This window comes from Monodon monoceros, unplaced genomic scaffold (assembly GCF_005190385.1).
Source record: "Monodon monoceros isolate NGI ecotype Baffin Bay Population unplaced genomic scaffold, NGI_Narwhal_1 Super_Scaffold_13, whole genome shotgun sequence".
NCBI classification, from domain to species: Eukaryota; Metazoa; Chordata; class Mammalia; order Artiodactyla; family Monodontidae; genus Monodon; species Monodon monoceros.
This window is the reverse complement of record NW_021703769.1, coordinates 23,111,904-23,131,847: the sequence shown is the minus strand read 5'-3', so window position 1 is coordinate 23,131,847 and position 19,944 is coordinate 23,111,904. Positions and strand designations below refer to the sequence as shown.

General features: G+C 36.2%; 1 protein-coding gene across 12 annotated transcripts in view; it reads right to left on the bottom strand.

The window, feature by feature from the left end:
- The window catches only part of RBM39 (RNA binding motif protein 39), a 30,061-nt gene that overhangs the window by 5,828 nt on the left and 4,289 nt on the right, over nucleotides 1–19,944 (bottom strand). For 6 of the 12 annotated variants that reach the window (XM_029219846.1, XM_029219847.1, XM_029219849.1 and 3 more), the window contains 9 exons: nucleotides 16,596–16,790; nucleotides 13,937–14,002; nucleotides 13,788–13,841; nucleotides 10,601–10,718; nucleotides 9,931–10,083; nucleotides 7,411–7,548; nucleotides 5,066–5,131; nucleotides 2,879–3,083; nucleotides 2,258–2,335 (listed from right to left, as the gene is read on the bottom strand). In XM_029219846.1, coding sequence (XP_029075679.1) covers nucleotides 2,258–2,335; nucleotides 2,879–3,083; nucleotides 5,066–5,131; nucleotides 7,411–7,548; nucleotides 9,931–10,083; nucleotides 10,601–10,718; nucleotides 13,788–13,841; nucleotides 13,937–14,002; nucleotides 16,596–16,790 — 1,073 coding nt within the window. Of the gene's footprint in view, nucleotides 1–2,257; nucleotides 2,336–2,878; nucleotides 3,084–5,065; nucleotides 5,132–7,410; nucleotides 7,549–9,930; nucleotides 10,084–10,600; nucleotides 10,719–13,787; nucleotides 13,842–13,936; nucleotides 14,003–16,595; nucleotides 16,791–18,060; nucleotides 18,133–19,944 lie in introns of all 12 variants that reach the window. The other 6 variants (XM_029219854.1, XM_029219855.1, XM_029219857.1 and 3 more) reach the window with 3 other exon arrangements.

The window sequence follows — 19,944 nt, the reverse complement described above, 5'->3', positions numbered from 1 at the left end:
TAACGACAGAAGAAAAATACCAGTTATGTAAATATTTACCTTAGAATAGAGTGCTGATTATTAATTCAGTAGTAATAGCAATTTACTGGAAGTTTTAAGAAAACAGTACGAAACTTTAAAATCATCTATCAACACTAAAAAGGGGGAGTATAACTAACAAATAGTTAACTAAATGGCTATTTTAAGCAATCCATGGACATTTAGAATTTTCAGCCTTAATATAAACTACCCAGTTAAGTGTGCCCAGGGAAGTATAGTCATTCTTCATTCATCGTAAGAGAAATAATGGCTTAGGGAAGTAATAATGTCTAACACTGAAAAACTACAGGCGAAGATATTGTTTACAAACCAAATCAACATATTTGATACAGCAGCCAGGATATAACAGAAGATTGTTTAGAAATGAATCATATGTATTTGTATTAAATCCCTAAAGGCACCAGCCTCTAGTGAAATATCTAGAATATGGTAAACACTAGCATTTTTCTAAATTATTGAAAGAATGACCTAACAATGGGAAGCAATACACGGATACAGTTTTCAGGTAAAATAGTAACTGTCAAACCAGAGACTAGGATATATTTCTGAAATGATGGGTTTCCTTTAGTATCTTCAATTACAGTATGTGACATTCTATGACTACGTGTTCACTGCAAAGAAATTAAATGTCTAATACTTGTTTAAATCAAAACAATAATTTATTCATAAATACAGAAATGCATTAATAGTTATAACTGTCCTTCTCATATGAATACACTAACATGATTGTCAGTAATTTTAAAAAACTACCCATCAGATTTCAAAATATATCAGTTTGAAAGGAAGCACAAGACCCTAAAGTACTCACAAACTTTCAAATATTCACTAAAAAAAGGAAAACACAGAAGTGCCCCCTATAAAGAATAATGCAGATGCAGAAACGATCCTCTCTGTTAATTAATGGCTTTTCAATTGAAAAGGAAATCATGAAGCAACCACACAGAACTTTTTATATATTCAGATGCAGTACCATGATCTTATATTGCCATACTTTCTTGGGTTAGTGTTTCTTGTCATCTAAAGTACAAACTACAAACGGTTCTTCTCAGATATTCTAAAAGCAAGACTTCAACATCTCAAAACTTAATACTATCCTAGCTCATAGATTTGGGTTAATTTCAAGTACCTGAGCCACAAAAGAGAAGAAAACAATGTGATTCATAAACTAAACCCATTGTTACATAATTGTAAGAAATATCAATTCTCTCCCTCTTTTCCTCACCTCTCCAGGCACTTCATTCTATAACTCAAAATCTCAAAATACAGTTGACCTTTGAACAACTTGGGGATTAGGGACACCAACCATCTGAGCAGTTGAAAACCCGTATGTAACTTATAGTAGACCCTCTATATCCTTAGTCCTTCCAAATTCATGGATTTAACCATGTGGTATTTACAACTGAAAAAAATCCATGTGTATAAGTAAACCCTTGCAGTTCAAACGCATGTTGTTCAAGGATCAACTGTAGTATGTTCTAATTAGGAAAGCAGTATTCTCTGCACTCTTAACACTGTAATTATTTTACATAAAGCTTGATTCAAAGGCCTCTGGTAGCTTTCCAAACAAAAACATTACAAAAACTATTTTTCCTTTGAAACAATATAAACTTTTTGGTCTTCAATAAAAGTGACACATTTAAAAAGACTTAACAACGTACGGGGACTTCCCTGGTGGTCCAATGATAAAAGAATCCGCCTTATAGTGCACGGGACACGGGTCAGATCCCTAGTCAGGGAACTAAGATCCCACATGCCACGTGGCAACTAAGCCCACGCGCCTCAACTACTGAGCTCGCATGCTGCAAGCTACAGAGCTCACACACCCTGACACCTGCACACCACAACTAGAGAGAAAACCCGCATGCCACAACTAGAGAGGAGCCCACGTGCTGCAACAAAAGATCCCGTATGTCGCAACTAAGACCTGATGCAGCCAAAAGAATCAATCAATCAATCAATCAATCAAAACAAACCCAAAATACAACAGCAATTTCAACTAAAAATTGGTATGCAGGGTTCAAGAATACCCTGACAGTTTATTATGAGTGGATAATTATGTCCTGTATCACCACTTCCTTACATGAACTCTTGAAATCTGTAAGTTAAAAGTACTTGATGAATTGAATTCTCAGTAAGTCCTTTTAAATGCAAAAATTTGGCAAATTTTCGAATTAGGTGAAAAAACAATGATTTCAAATAGAAAAGATTCAATTCCTACCTGCCACAGCACCAAATGCCAGAGAGCCACTCATTTGCAAAGCCTGCTGTGCTGCTGGTGGGATCTGCAAGCCTGTACCTGTAAAAGAATAGGTCTTAACGTCCCTGCTTTAAGAGTGGGAAAATCCTAGTTTTCTGGTTGCTTAATACAAAAGTCACTTCATTAAAACAAATTACAGTGGTCTTTGGTAGCAGGGCAGGTGAGATTATTTCCAGGATCTCCTCGGATATCAAAATCCACAAATGCTCAAGTCCCTTACATAAAGTGGCGTGATAAAGTCTGCCCTCCTTACTCAGATGCAGAACTCACAGATATGGGAGGCCAACTGTACAGGCAGGACATAGTATTAAGCACTGCAACTCAATTTATTCTGAAGTATGAGGATATAATAGAAAGCAAAAGAAATCCTGTAACATATGCTGTGGTACTCAAAAAGCACCATCATAAAGTAGATTCCATTATAATTAAGGCAATGAATTTCACCTATGAAACCGCATGTGCCGCCCAAGGATAACAGTCAACCCCAAAATAAGAAAAAATAATTTTCCATTTATTTGTCTACATGGTTACCTTTCTCATTACGGTATCAACAAATCATTCACAACACTAGGATAAACTTACCCTCTGCGAGCCTAGCCATTAACTGGAGACGACCAGTTGTTCCCAAGTCAATTCCAGTCCTTTCCAGTTCATCACTGTCCAAAAATGAGCTAGCACTGGAAGCATCAGTACGTTCAGTAACATGACCAACTTTCATCGGCCTTCCTGCTAGCTCAAATCCATTAAGTTGTTCCAAAGCTTTCTTGGCACATTCTGAATCAGAAAACTATACAATTGAGAGGGGGATAAAAAGTCCAGCAATTATTTACATATGCAAGGTAAAGAAACCCTTACTTATTAAAGCTAGTATATTCAATAATTACATCTGCAAGGATGATAAAGTAACAAGTTCAAGCTATAAGTAATATAACCTAAATTATCAGACCACCAAAGTTTACGCATATTACATTTATTAATGTGGTGGTTTAAAGGGCAAGACATTATCAAGTAATGACACCTGTCTTTGGGAATAAAGAATCTCAGTAACAAAATGTGAAAAGTAGTTTTTCAAACATCAAAACCCTTTTTAATATGCTGGAATAAATTAAAATGTTGCTTCTTTTCTCTCTTAAAAGTACACTATTCAGGAAAATTAAAAGTTCAACTCAGGTTTTTAATACAAAACTTAATTTTTAATACAAAATTCGGAGTCATTGTTTTATTGCCAGTTAAGTATTAGTCTTAATTTCAGGACGCAGACACAATAAAACTTTAATTCACACAATCTGGTTTTAATATAATGGAAGAACGGGCTATATTCTAATTCCACAGCTTCATCTTTCATCAGAATGAATTGTTTAAAAATATTTTTTTTCCATTATTGAGATGGGAACAATTACAGATAGTAGTTACAAAATATAAAAACATTTACACACACAACAGAACCATGTAGATTTACATGATCTTGCTTTAAAAAATATATTTCTTTATTTATTTGACTGCACCAAGCCTTAGTTGTGGTAGGCGGGATCTTCGTTGCCACATGCAGGAGCTTGGCTGTAGTATGCGAACCCTTAGTTGTGGCATGTGGGATCTAGTTCCCTGACCAGGGATCAAACCCCGGGGCCCCTGCATTGGGAGCTCGGAGTCTTAGCCACTGGACCACCAGGAAAGTCCCTACATAATCTAGCTTTGCATACAAATCAGTAAGTCATAGGAAATAGTTCATACTTGATTTTTGTTAAAAAATTAAAATGCTTTGCAAAATGTCTTCATTGTTTACATGACATTTAGTAGTGTTCTAGTGAAAATATGGCCACTGAGCAAATATTCAAGCACTAAATCTAGCACATAGAACACTAAATACTTTAGACAGTAGTAGGAAGAAATATTTGTAAGTTGCATGTAAAATCCCTTGAACACCTTTTTTTGGGGGGAGGGGGAGATCATGCTAATGTTACTAGTAACAAATCAGCATGTTGGTGTTTTATAACTTTTTTCTTTTCACCAACACACACTGAGATAGATAAAATCCCACTGAACAGTGGAACGTATTATCACTACAGAATAGGTTTCAGTTTTATTTAAATTTGGTTATAAGACACAATTGTAATTTCTTGATAAAATCTGGGATCTCTGTATTTTTAAAATTTTTTGTGTATAATGGCAGCAGTGGTGACAACTATCTGTATTTTAAACTAAAAATGTGTTTCCAGCACTTTCCAAGGTTAAAAAATAATTTGAAAAACTGTTCTCATGTAATTGGATTGCATCATGAACATTAATATATAAACAGTTTACTTTTAAAAGGGCACCTCCATTCACAATTATTCCAAGCTGCCACTTCATACCCTATTCAGGCACTGGGCTTCAACGGTCAGCTACAAGCGCTTTTAATAAGGCAATCCTGGTCATGGTTGTCCGACGTGTCCATATAAAAAGTAAGAGAATTCCAAGAGACCTTTATGCAACTAACATCCTGTGTCACAAAAGAGACTGAAGAAATCCTAAAGGAGTGAATGACTTCAATTACATGAACAGTTGGCTAACCAAACTGACCATAAACAGAATGATAGCAAACTGCTTTAAGTTTCACATTTGGTGGACACCTTTAGCTACTAAGAATTGGCTACTAACAGCAAAATAAGTTAAACCACTTGAAAATATTAACCTTACCTCCTTCCCCACTATCAATAACCAGTAAAGCTTTACACTACGCTATTCAAATCAAAAACTTTTAAGTCATGTTAATCATGGTTAAATGCTTACCGTAATAAATCCATACCCCTTGGATCGACCTGTTTCACTATCCATCATGAGCTGGATACTTTCAATCTAAAAATGAAAACCACAATTATTATTTATATAAATGAAAAAGGGGGGGCAAAAGTATTTTACCCCTTGAAACATGATTTTAAAATGGCTCCCCCTAAAACATAATAGAAAACATATCACAATCCCTCATACCCAAAAAATCTTCTTTCTAGAGGCTGAGGAACTTCCTAAACACGAAGTTATGCACTGGGGAGTCTTTTGCATCAAAACCCACTAAAACTCTGAAATCCTCTGCAGAATACAATGTTAAAAACAAAATCAACCTTTTTTCTTCCCCTTTGCTAAAATACACCAAATGTTAATTCTCAATTACGCCAGACACAATAAATTGCCTGAAATGTTGGAATAACTAAAAACAACAATGGGATGTGGCTGATGGTTGCACAACACTGTGAATATGCTACAAAGCAATGATTGTTCACCTTAACTGAGGGAACTGTATTTACTACATCACAATATCCCAACAAACTCGGTCATACAAAGGAAGCATGAACAATTAAAAAACAGCACCCACATATTATATTTCATGTTCTGGTTGTTTCAGGAACGCATTCATTTTGTAATGACTGACCAACTCATACAATTATGATTTGTGCACCATTAATATGTGTATATTTCCAATAAATATAAAGCACCCACAAAATTCAACACCCCAACTTTATCATTATTGACACATGAAACAGTTTAACAAAGGGGTTGAGTGGGGTAGTGAAAGAAAACAACGAAATGTATATCCAAGGGCCATAAAGATTAAGTAGTGGACGGGGTACGACAGGAACCAAGATTTTTATTCATGGCCACACAATGAATTTTTTAAACCAGAGCACAGCCTACTAGTAACATTTATTCTAACATCTCTTCTAAAATGAGGAGAATTAGACTTACCCTGGTGATTCTTTTGGAAAAAATGCATAAAAATATCAAGTTACTATGTTGTGTACCAGGAACTATTAGTGTTGCAATTCAACTGTACTTCAAAAACAGACTCATGGAAAAAAAGATCAGATTTGTGGCTAACAGAGAGGTGAGGGGTCGGGGGTAGAGGGTGGAGGGAAAAATTAGATGAAAGTAGTCTAAAGGTACAAACTTCCAGTTATAAATCAGTACTAGGGATGTAATGTATTATTACACTGCTGTATACCATAAATTAAGGCTCAAGAGTAAATCCTAAATGTTCTCGTCACAAAGGAAAAAAATGTGTTATCTATTTCTTTAATGTTGTATCTGTATAAGATGACAGATGTTCATTAAACCTATTGTAATAATTTCATGATGCATGTAAGTTTAATCACTATGTCGTACACCTTAAGCTTAGACAATGCTGTATCAATTTTATCTCAATTAAAAAAAAAAAAACAAAAACCTTTTCCTCAGCTTCTGCTAAGGTGCTCGGTCCTTCCGAGGAAGCTAAGGCCGCGTTGGGGTGAGGCCCTCACTTCATCCGGCAACTAGCACCGCGCCCGGCAGACCCTGCCTAGCCCTCGCCCGCACCATCTCGGAGCTCGCCTGCATCTACTCGGCCCTCATCCTACACGACAATGAGGTGACAGTCACGGATCAATGCCCTCATTAAAGCAGCCGGTGTAAATGTTGAACCTTTCTGGCCAGGCTTGTTTGCAAAGGCTTTGGCCAATGTCAACATCGCGAGCCTCATCTGCAATGTGGGGGCAGGTGGACCTGCCCCAGCAGCTGGTGCTACACCAGCAGGAGGTCCTGTCCCCTCCACCACTGCTGCCCCAGCTGAGGAGAAGAAAGTAGAAGCAAAGAAAGAGAAATCTGAAGAGTCTGATGATGACATGAGCTTTGGTCCTTTTGACTAAACCTCTTTAGTAGCACGTTCAATAAAAAGCTGAGTTCTTTAAAAAAAAAAAAAAAAAGAGGACTAAATGGGCATAAATAGTCTAATTCTAATTCCTTACATATTAAGTACAGAGAAGCTTATATACCCTTAAATTTTCAGTAAGAAATACTATCCTAAGAAACAAACCAAGAAAAAAAAAATCTCTTGCTCCAATGCAGAGTGCATTTTATCATTCAGGTCGATTTTTTAATAATTGAAGCTAATACTATGCATTGCACTGTAGCATTACAAATGTTGACAGATTCTGTCTTCAAATGCTATCTTCAGGGAAACTATCTTGATCTAAGTTGTCTCAAAAACTTTATAGAACCACTCCAATCCTAACATTAATCTCTTAGAAACATGACAAAGCAAATAAATTATTGTGCAGTTACATTTGTTTCAAGATTTAGGATCCACTAAAAAACTTGGGACTTACCCTTCCAAAAGGCTCAAAGATCCCCCGAAGCATATCTTCAGTTATGTTAAAGTGTAACGAGCCCACATAGAGCCTCATAGGTCCAGCACTTCCCTTTTGTAGATTGTTTGCCATTGCTGCAGCTCTGTTTTTTTCTGCCTACAAGTTAGTTAAGACAACACATAAGGCACATCACACATCCACTTAAGAATGAATAAATACCATTTTGAGCAGAGTAGCAAATCCCACTCATACCTTAGGTTTGCTTAATGACAACTGATACCAAATTATGCTAAGTGTAAGTCATACATAAAAGAATATTGGGGACTTCCCTGGTGGCGCAGTGGTTAAGAATATGCTTGCCAATGCAGGGGACACGGGTTCGAGCCCTGGTCCAGGAAGATCCCACATGCCACGGAGCAGCTAAGCCCATGCGCCACAACTACTGAGCCTGTGCTCTAGAGCCTGCGAGCCATAACTACTGAGCCCATGTGCCACAACTACTGAAGCCAGAGCACCTAGAGCCCGTGCTCCGCAACAAGAGAACCCACTGCAATGAGAAGCCCACGCACCACAACCAAGAGTAGCCTCCACTCACTGCAACTAGAGAAAGCCTGCACACAGCAACAAAGACCCAATGCAGCCAAAATTAAATAATAAAATTTTTTAAAAAATTAAAAAAAACCCTACATTATGCCAGTCTAAAGCAGCATCCTGGTAACAGATATGCCAAATGTGGAAATACAAGATTATCTCCTGGAAGTGTTAAATACACTCATTATTCATGTGCTCTCAATATCACTGTTACTCAACGTACAGTACACCAACTGGCTGTCCATCTTAAAAGGACTAACATCAATATAAATCAAACTAAGTAAACCATTCAGTTCAGCAGTCATTTTTTCCCATACCAAGTACTTCTCAAAGGAAACAGTTCTCAATTTATATTCTAACACAAACTCCTTTAACAAACTGGGGCATAATAGGAGGTTAAAGTTAAATGAATTCAAAATCTCATTTATCAATGTGATTCTTCTGAGCCCTTTGCCAGGCCAACGTACACACTATTAGGTTTGTCCTCCATCATGAGAAATGAATTGAGCAATGATTCCCCCCAGCCTGCTTCCTAACAATTCTTTTCTTACTGTGACATATAACCAAATGATAAGTACCCAATATTACATACTGCTACAACACTATGTAGGACCTACCACATCGTCTTTTAGAGATAGAAAGTAGTAATCTGACCACAGTTACAGCTTAACAGTGAAACTGGAATTTCACTTAAGATCTGGTTACAAATTTTGTGCCTAACTACAAAATGATGTAAAAGCTTGATGAGTAACCAGATTTTTCAGGAGTTATGAGGAGTATTTGTTTCAGGGGTTTGAAAAGGAACGAACATAGCAACTGTTATTTTGTATCGCTCAAAAAATATTCTTTAAATCCTCAGGAATTCCTTGGCAGTCCAGTGGTTAGAACTCGGCACTTTTGCCACTGCCATGGCCCGGTTCAACCCCTTGTGGGGGAACTAAGATCCCACAAGCCGCTCGGCAAGGCCAAAAATAAATTCTTTAAATCCTATATTCTCCATTTAAAAAATCTAAGTTATCAGGTAGTCACAGAAATCAACTTGCTTCTTAGTACAAAAAGGTACTGATGAAAAATCAAAAAAATACTTTCACGTTAATATACTCAATAAAGGGGCTTCCCTGGTGGCGCAGTGGTCGAGAGCCAATGCAGGGGACACAGGTTCGTGCCCCGGTCCGGGAAGATCCCACATGCCGCGGAGCGGCTGGGCCCATGAGCCATGGCCGCTGAGCCTGCGCGTCTGGAGTCTGTGCTCCGCAACCAGAGAGGCCACAACAGTGAGAGGCCCGCGTACCACAAAAAAATATATATACATATACTCAGTAGAATGATATATCCCAATTTTTCCATACCTAAATGAACTAAAATATTAACACTAATTTCATTTTTACAAAGGCAACACTCATTTATTGTGGAGCATCAGCAAAGAGGAATTAAATCATAATTTGGATTATCTTGCAAAACATTCTCCAAATTAGTCTGAAACACCTTACTTTCAAGAAATGCTAGAACTAACAGCTAGCTGTTCAAACTATTCTTATTATATAAAATCTTTCCCAAGTATGTATTTTAAAACAGCGAAAATATTAAATTTACTAAAAATGTCAAAACCATTCCATTTAAAAGATCAGAAGGGGAAAACATGTTCTTAGATGCTTCTATCCCCAAATAAGAAGTCATCACAAATCAGTAAAATTCTAGAACAAGTTCCCAAGTCTTTTCCATGAAATAGGTATTTACAACTTACACTAAAATGGAACAGGATGTTATTAAGAATACAAAATTATCAAAGAAATCAAGGCAAATTTTTTTTAAAAAAGCTACCCTGAGAACATCTGACTTACGGTAGGAAGTGGTGATTGTGTAAGGCTCAAGGCGTTACAACACAACTCTAAGAAACAAGTTTCTAACACTACCAATGATCAAATTCTTAACCAAGAAAAAAGTTACCTGTGACGCTTGTACTATGATTGGCACTCCTAAAACCCGCTGGCCAGTTAATCCTATTGCTAGAGGCACTGAGCTAACATCGACAAATTCCACATAAGCAATTCCTTTGGAACGTCTTGAATTTCTATCAGAAATCATCCTCACATCTCGAACCTAAAAAGAAAACACACACTTTAGGTTCTGTTTGTGCAACCATTCACAGTAAGTATAATAATTTCAAAAGATAGGAGGCATATTTATGATATTGCAAAGCAAGCCATTAAAAAGATTTTTTTAAATAGGTAAATTTGTAGGCCCAATTCATTTATCAACATACATCAATTCCAACACTATTAACTTCCAAGTGAGGCAAAAAGAAATGGTATCAAAAATAAATTCCCTGGACTTCGTCCAGTGGCTAAGATTCTCCACTTCCAATGCAGGGGGCCGGGTTAGATCCCTGGTCAGGGAACTAGATCCCACATGCCGCAACTAAGAGTTTGCAGGCCGCAATTAAGACCCGATGCAGCCAAATAAATAAATATTAAAAAAAAAAAAATTCCCTAACTAAATTCCACCAAACAAAAAAATGTATTTAGATGTTTTCTAATTTTATCTGTCACACTGACAATTGTTAAAATGTTGTTTGCAGTTTCTACTTAAATTAGCTCTGTAAACAGGCTTAGATTACCTTTCCTACTGTGGAGAAAAACTCTTCCAAATCTCTTGGCCGAATTCTTGCTGCCAGCTGCATGCAGAAAACGGTCCTTGCATCTCTTTCCTCAGGAGTCAGATTATCAATAGGCTCCCTAACAGGGGTAAAGAATATAGAATTAACTTTATAACTTATTCTTTTAAAATAACTCTTAATGCACATTTTCAGTAAACAGAATAAACTTTCCTGAAACCAGTCTGTCACTACTCCCAAGCCCACTTTAACTATGATGTATATAAAATGTCCATAAAATAATTCAGTGTGACTCAATGCCTTCAATATGATGATAATTTCTAAATGTTTCTTCTGATAGTATCTTACATTATCAGGACCAAAGTCCACTGGCCTCTCAATCTTACAAATGGTACTCTCTCCAGGATAATAAAGGGCCAATCAGAAGCCTGAGAGTTTAATGACAGTCACAAGTAATAACCCCTGAGTCCACACTAATGTTGGACTGGTCCAAATTAGTAGAAAGGATGTTTCCCCAAAAGGAAATCATAAAATAAAATTAAGTTTCATAATCACAAATGACAAACTTGAGAGTAAAACCCCAAATGATGAAAACTATTTGACTCTAAGAATTTTTTTTCACAAACTGAGAGAGATACATGGAATACTGAGGCAGCTGTTTATCAGAATTACATCAGTCTTACTAAGACTCTACAAATTCAATACCCGAAAAAATACTTGATGGTTATAGAATACAGAGACAGGAACAATTAGCAAGTCAAAAATGAAAAGCAAGAGATTATCTAGCCAAATAACAATAGTGGGATTTAATCTACTCATGCTTACAAATAGATGGTGTACACTTCTAAATTTACCGAGGAAACTAAAAGTGCCCAAATATGTGAGAAAAGTAAAAGAGCACAAGAGATAAATTTAACTTAATGAACGTCAAGGAAAAATAACATTGTCTACTGACATTATTATAAATAATTCTACTAAGATTAAGGTTCTAAGTAAATCCTTAAAAATGTAAGCATAAACATGCTCTTTCTTAACCATGTTCTGGACATTCTCCGGAAGAACTTTACAAAACTCACGTTACATCCCCTTGAGAAATCTGCAAGTAATTTTAAACCTATTACCGTATAACAGCGGTACAAAGCTGACTATATCCAAAGAATGAGAACTAAACGGGAGTTTTCCCATGAAAGAAAACTAAATATTAAACAAAAACTCAGTATCTGTTACAAAGAGCGCCTTTAAGAACATTAAGGCTATCACTAAATCCTACAGTTAGAATACGTCAAACAAGAAGATAGACTCAAAAGTTAAAAGGTACCTTTTTAAGGGAAGCCAGAACATCAGTAAAAAAACAATGTTATCGTGTTAACAAAACATTCCTTGAACCAAAATGGTAGACTGGATAGATCAGTCTTATCTTTTTTTAAGAGGAAAATACCTCGCAGAAACACTCAAAAACATAATATTACTACTTGAAATCAAGTCAACTCGGTTACGATTTTGGAAATTAAATACTTTTCTCAAGTAATGGAGCCAAATGATAAAACTCATGACTATTTCAACTACTTTCCCACAAGAAGTTATTTCAATAACTTAAAATTTATTAACTCCAAAGGTGAGTCAAGGCTAAAGTTTTCTACAGCTACCATTAAAAAGTTTTAGACACACTGCCAACACATGAAAGAATGCTCAACATCACTTATCATTAGAGAAATGCAAATCAAAACTACAATGAGATATCACCTCACACCGGTCAGAATGGCCATCATCAAAAAATCTAGAAACAATAAATGCTGGAGAGGGTGTGGAGAAAAGGGAACACTCTTGCACTGCTGGTGGGAACGTAAATTGATACAGCCACTATGAAAAACATTATGGAGGTTCCTTAAAAAACTACAAATATTAACTACCATACGACCCAACAATCCCACTACTGGGCATATACCTTGAGAAAACCGTAATTCAAAAAGAGTCATGTACCACAATGTTCATTGCAGCTCTATTTACAACAGCCAGGAGATGGAAGCAACCTAATCGTCCATCATCGGATTAATAGATAAAGAAGATGTGGCACATATATACAATGGAATATACTCAGCCATAAAAAGAAATGAAATTGAGTTATTTGTAGTGAGGTGGATGGACCTAGAGTCTGTCATACAGAGTGAAGTCAGAATAAGAAAAACAAATACCGTATGCTAACACATATATATGGAATCAAAGAAAAAAAAAAAGGTCACAAAGAACCTAAGGGTAAGACAGGAATAAAGACACAGACCTACTACAGAATGGACTTGAGGATATGGGGAGGGGGAAGGGTAAGCTGTGACAAAGTGAGAGAGTGGCATAGACATATATACACTACCAAACATAAAATAGCTAGCTAGTGGGAGGCAGCTACGTGGCACAGGGAGATCAGCCCGGTGCTTTGTGACCACATAGAGGGGTGGGATAGGGAGGGTGGGAGACGCAAGAGGAAAGAGATATGGGAACGTATGTATACGCGTAACTGATTCACTTTGTTATAAAGCAGAAACTAACACACCACTGTAAAGCAATTATACTCCAATAAAGATGTTAAAAAAAATTTTTTTTAGCTGCTATAAAAGGGAAATAAAAGCACATGTAACATCTACACATTAAAGTGGGAATTTCTGCTCTGTTCTTCTCACATGCAAGTTATTGAAAACTTAGAAATTCACATTAATAATACTAGAATTGGGGGCTTCCCTGGTGGCGCAGTGGTTGAGAGTCCGCCTGCCGATGCAGGGGACACGGGTTTGTGCCCCGGTCCGGGAAGATCCCACATGCCGCAGACCAACTAAGCCCGTGCGCCACAACTACTGAGCCTGCGCTCTAGAGCCCGTGAGCCACAACTACTGAAGCCCTCACGCCTAGAGGCCGTTCTCCGCAACGAGAGGCCACCGTGATGAGAAGCCCATGCACCACAACGAAGAGTAGCCCCCGCTTGCCCCCACAAGAGAAAGCCCGCATGCAGCAATGAAGACCCAACTCAGCCAAAAATAAATAAATAAATCTTTTAAAAACTAGTAATACTAGAACTGCAAAATCAATCAAGATTTAATATGATCCAAATTACTATTTGTCATTAAATTTAGCAGTAGCATAAGTTGTAAAAACTTTATAAAAGCTAAAAGTACAAAACAAAAGAAATAGGGACAACAGTTACCTCACTGGGCTCTTGTCTTTTCTGAATGGACTTTTGCTTCGGGAGCGTCGTCTGCTGCAAGTTAAAAAGTTTCAAAAGTTACCCAAACAAGTACACCACGTTAGTTCCTTGAAAAACAATTTAAACAATTCAGAAGTATGTTTAAAAACCTTAATTTGATGCTATGAGGCAACCCAATCTTTCCTCGGATGGCACTGTTAAATTTTGGTCCGGAGCTAAAAAGGAAACACAAAATTACACTAGTTACAGGGTTAGGGTCTTGCTAAGATCGCGTTCATGCGCTCTCCAGCAAGTTTAACATTGTTTAGGCTGCTTGTTTTCCACCTCAATTATGAAGAGGAAATAAAGAGACTTTTTCTTCTCTTAACTCTATCCCAGGCAAATTGCTCTTACAGTTATCCATCCTGGACCACTGAGAGGTGCCAAGACCAAAGGTTACAGCCTCAAGATTTTTAATATTCTGAAAATGCTCAATTTTCAGTCTAGTTCTCTTTAACTACATATTTATGAATACGTTCCTGAGATTTAGGGGAAAAAAAAAAGACACAATGTGAAAATTATCCTGAACTTCCCTCACACCAGGACTAACTATAATTAACAATCTGGTGTGCATCTTTGCAGATCCTTCCTAAGGAATATACATGTGCTCATATATACATACATATACAACATTCATGTATGTCTTCTTGTTTGAGGAACTCTTTTTTTATTTTTTTTTTTTCAGGCCACACTGCATGGCTTGTGGGATCTTAGTTCCTCAACCAGGGACTGAACCCAGGCCCCAGGCAGTGAAAATGCAGAGTCCTAACCAGGGAATTCCCTTGAGGAGTTTCTTTTAAAATATAAAGGAACTAATTCTTTCCATAATCATGAAACTCCAACTTTTTCATTTAACAGCTAAGTCTCCAAGACTGCATATAAGCATATGTAGCACGTCACACACCTCAGTTCTTTTCGACAAAATAGTCCATGGTAAAGATGTGAAGGAAGTTCATCAATCCCTCAGGAAAATTCTTTTTTCGGGACTTGACATATTAAAGGAGTATTTTCGAAAAAGATCACAAAAGTAACTTTTTAAAAAGCTTTATTCTGTAGTCTACAATATTCTAAAATGGCCCAGTAGTTTATGGCCCTTTTATTTTGAACGACCAAACTAAGTTAAAAGGTCAGATCAGATGTCCCTTAGTGCTCATCCTGCTATCCTTTACCAGATGGGTAGCAAAATGAAAATATATAGTGGTCTTCAATCCACATTTGGATTTGTTTTCATGGACTCTACGTGCACGTATAACACCCAAGCAGTTCCAAATAAATTTGTATTAAATGGGTCCTTTGCAAAGCACACTAAAAGTGATCATTAAGAATATATATTTACTGGATAAATAAGAGTCTATAAGCTATTTCCTTTCCCCGTCAATTATAAAAGTTTCAGTTACTGCCTTGGTAGTTAAAAATCACCTGAAACCAAACATAAGAACCAAGTGAGTTTAAGTCAGACCAGAATCACAGGCTGACTTCAAGTATTCATCACTGATCAGAGATAATAATATTCAGAATTTATTAAAGCAATCCTTCCCCCCTATTTAGTTCATTCTGGTAAAAAAGAATGCAGTAAATTTTGATCAATTGGATAAAAAGCAAAGTATTTTCTAATAAAGCACTCAGACGTAAAATAACATTGTGGTCCTTTTTAAGCTGTTAAAATGTTTATAAAATAATCAGCTAAGAGGACCTTACAGAACAAGGAGTGGAATCCTTTTTATTGAAAAACCTGAATCAGAACTCCAAGTATTACTAACTTTATTGGCTTCAAATAATAACAAAACATTTCATCAGTAACAGTATTGTGGGTGCTCTAATTTACATTCTCTTCTCATTCAAGACTATTATAGCCTGTCAGTGGTTACCTCCTTCTTAAAAGATGAGAAAACTAAACCTTAAGAATGTTTCTTAGAGTGTTTAACCAATTTAAAGAGCCAAGGCTCTGATTCAGGACTGTTGTCTTTGAATTCAATCTTAAACCATTCAAGTTTTAACGTTAAAACTGTTAATTTTAACGTATCCCACAGTTTACAACAGTATATTTACTAACAGGAAAGAACATCATAAATCACTAGGGATTGTTAGACTGCTTAAAGAGCTGCAAGAAGGCTCTTTCCAAAGTCATTAATACATTTTAGCTTTTTAAAAATTACTATTAATGAAAACATTTCCAACATGTTTAACCACATCAGAATTTCCATAGTGATTCAACCTTCAAAAGCAGTTTTAGTGCGTTCTTACTATTAAAACACCTTAAATACAAAGATGTGTGATCATTATCAAGAAGCATGCACTAAATTCACAACTGGTCTGTCATTTCAGCTGAAAACAGCCACACAGACAAGACTGTTAACTATGTATTTGACTGACTATACATATTTGCAATTTGTATCCGAGCTTTAAAAACTTTATGTTCAGTAAAGGATACTGTGATAGCTCACAAACCTTTAAGCTTTCACATATTTGGCACTACAATATCAAATCTTTTTTTTAAAAGCACTTTAGTGCTTTAGTTTGAATTGGCACACAGCAATATTTTTAGATGGAGTAACAGAAAATGTTCTGCATGCCTAGTAAAACAAACATGTATCTGTCCACACAATGCATTTCTACTGGACTTTTCAATGCCAAAATCCTTATTTAATACTTTTTAACTCATCATATAGAAAAATAAAATTCCACAATTCAAGTCACTCCAGTTACGCTGCTGTCTGTATACCCAGAAAAATCTCTCAAACCAATATGATCATAATTATAGTTACATACTAAGGACTTCTGTAACGGCCTCTGAATCTGCGATCTCGACTTCTTGAACGGCTCCGTCTCCTTTCTTTGCTTCTACTCCGCTTCCTTTCACGGCTTTTGCTCTTTTTCCTTTCTCTATCTCTACTTCGCTTCCGTTCCTTACTTTTGCTTCTTTTTCGTTCATGACTACGACTTCTGCTCTTGCTTTTTTTCCTTCTGAGAAGAAAAAAGTCACCATTATCTTGCTGATTTAAGAATATGCAAAAAATATACTTCCTTTTATGGTCAGATATATTTTGCTATTTTTACTATCATACAATGATACATAATAATCACTTATGGAAAAATAATTCCTAGGTAAGGCAAACAACACCCCACCTTTGCCTTCTACTACTGAAAATCAGCAGCCAGTTGACAATGAATCATTTGAGTGAGAGGAACTATAATGACCTTTCTTGAGAGTCAGCTAAAGCTTTAACAAGGAGAGAACTTATTGGTAGGTATAAATCAAAACCTGAACTTTTAAATTTTTTTTTTTTTTTTGGCCATGCTGCACAGCATGCAGGATATATCTTAACCCTGACCAAGGATCGAACCCCATGCCCCCTGCAGTGGCAGCACAGAGTCACATACCACTGGAGTACCAGGGAAGTCTCGTGAACTTTATTTAAAAGTTCTATCATATCTGGCCAACTAAGTATAACTGTAATCCAAAACATACAGTAATAGAATCAAAGTTACAACAGAATACTTTAAGTATTAGTGTTGGATCATATAAAAAAGTTGCCATTAAAGACACTAATTTCTCTTAAGTAAGCCAATTTTGACCCAATTTGCACATATGATTATATACTTTCAAAGGGCCATACAGGCATCACTATTTCGGTTTTTATGGGCAAAATTATTACAAATAATGACAAAGGACAATAAAACTAATGCCGTAAAATGCAATCTGACACTCCCAGACTTCAATGTGACCACTTCAGATACTTTTTCAAGTTACAATGAGTACACCAGATATTGAAATATGCCATTTTTATGCCAGTTTATACAAGCCTGTGGGGTACAACCAAAAGGAAGAATCAACACCTTTATAAATCTTTATAAATTCTCAAGCTCTGAAAGGTAAAAAAGCCAGTCAGTCGTGTATCTTCCTGTTCATTTCTGTATTCCTCACAGCATACCACCCACTCATTCCATAATTTTTATAATCTGTACCTCTGTCATCACCCAAATTTTAGAGGTGCCTTCAGATATTTCAGTATAAATTGAAAGACATTTCAAATTAAACTCATCCACTTAAATGTCATTTTGTAGTGGCTAAAAGATTATGAAACATTTTGACAACTACATCATTTGGAAATTGAATTAACTGTTTAGTCCTTATCAAAGCAAAGTTAGCACAAGAGCAATTGAAGTCTGCCTCAGAGAACCTGTAAGCAGGTCATCTTAGAGTGCATTGAAAATAGAAAATGAAGACACCCACCTTCTGGAATCTTGAAACCCACACTCCAATCACAAGGAGATGTAGAGCTTTCCAAGGAGGCAGAAACTTTGTCTAAAATTTCAAGATAATCCACCTGACTGTCAGAAATGTATATGCTAGGTAGCACATGACAGAAAATTAGGCTACACTCATTACTTATACAGAAGTCATCAAAGCAATGCCCAGAAGGGCAACAGATAACATTCTAACTTTGTTGCCTAAAAACCTGAAACTATCTCTTAGACTAAAGAATTCTGAGATAGCTATAATCAAAAATCCTAAATATTATCAATTAGGGGACAAAGTAAAAACTCCATCCCCCACAAAAAGGACAAATAAAGTTTTGCTCTGCTTATAATGGCCCATTGCAGAAAGGCAGCCAACCTCCCAAATTACCTCTTTTTAGGCCCAAAATTTATTGCGCCAAAGGAAAGGACTCGAAAATTGGAGAGCTAATTTCAACTTAAGGTCTTCCTAGGACTTTTTATAAATGAGTCCCCACCCACATCTGAAGGCAACCCCAGACAGGTAAAAAGACAGCAACATACTAAGACATTCAGAAATATAATCCTCTTTATAAAGCCCAGACAAAAATTTAAGGGTGCAAGAAAGCAGTGTACTTCTCTATAACAAGATGAAGCTTCAAAGAACATTTATTAACTAAAGAAGGGTTATCAAAATCCACACTAATAGTCAAATCCTGTTACAACTTAAAAGGGACTTTCCAAAGTCTTTAGTGGCAGTGGAATTTTGTACTGAACATCATTGAAGTAAATGGTCCACTGGGCTGGGCCTTTGGACTTTTTGGTTATATGGCCTCTGCTGTAAAGGTGTTTTGCTATAACTGGATTTGACCTCTTCCATGTAAGAAGATCTAAATTTTAAATGCAAAGTACTCTGGAAAATAAGAAAAAAAATAGAAAAGTCATTTATTCCAAAATTTATAGATAATCCACACCACAGTAGCCAATATATTTCAACTGTGTCATTTATTGTTTTTTATCCTTTGAGAAATTCCAAAAGAGCTTAACTGAATGGATGCTGGTTGCGACTTTGCAAAACTGGTTATACTAACAAATAATACTCCCATGAAGGCAAGCTCGGGTACTTAAAAAGGCATACTTTGAGGTCTTGCCAAGCTCAGGAGTATAGCTTTTCAGAAAGAAGGATAATAGACAACCAATTTGCGTTAATATTAAACTTAGTTCCTTTTACTATTACCTGAAATCAATTGAATGTATGTACTGAGAATTACTATTTTTTAAAAGAAAACATTTACTAGTCAACTCTCAATTTCTCATAATGTGCATTTTCTTACTACCTTAAAACTACATCCCAATACTCAATGGCTTTTAAAAAACAATGAAGTTTTTAGGATGAAAAATGCACATGGCACGTTCCTTTGGTTAAGAGACCTAATTTATACTAAAAACTAATACACAAGAACATTCTGCTTGTTTTATAATTTATGCCTAAATACAAAAATTTTTTTCTAGATAACTTTCAAATTAATTTGAAAGATTAATTCCCTTCAGAAAAAAAATGGGTGAACAGTTACTGACTGACCAAGGGAGTCATTTATTTAATCAGCTTTAACTGAGAATGAGGAGATTGAGAAGTCTGACAGAGAAATAATATGTACATTTAAAAAGAAACTAGATGATAGCTGTAGTTTTGAAAAGGTTCTTCCCTTAAACAAAGAATCCTATGGCCAATTAAATTGTCCGTTCTATTTAGTCCCATTGGACTCTTTACATTATATATATAAACACCACTAAGTAAGCACAAGTCATTGAGAGCTTAATGCTAAATTTCCTTTTAAAAGGCTGGTAGTCTTAATGAGCTTAGTTGTAGGATGATTAACAAATATAAACTGGAGATGGT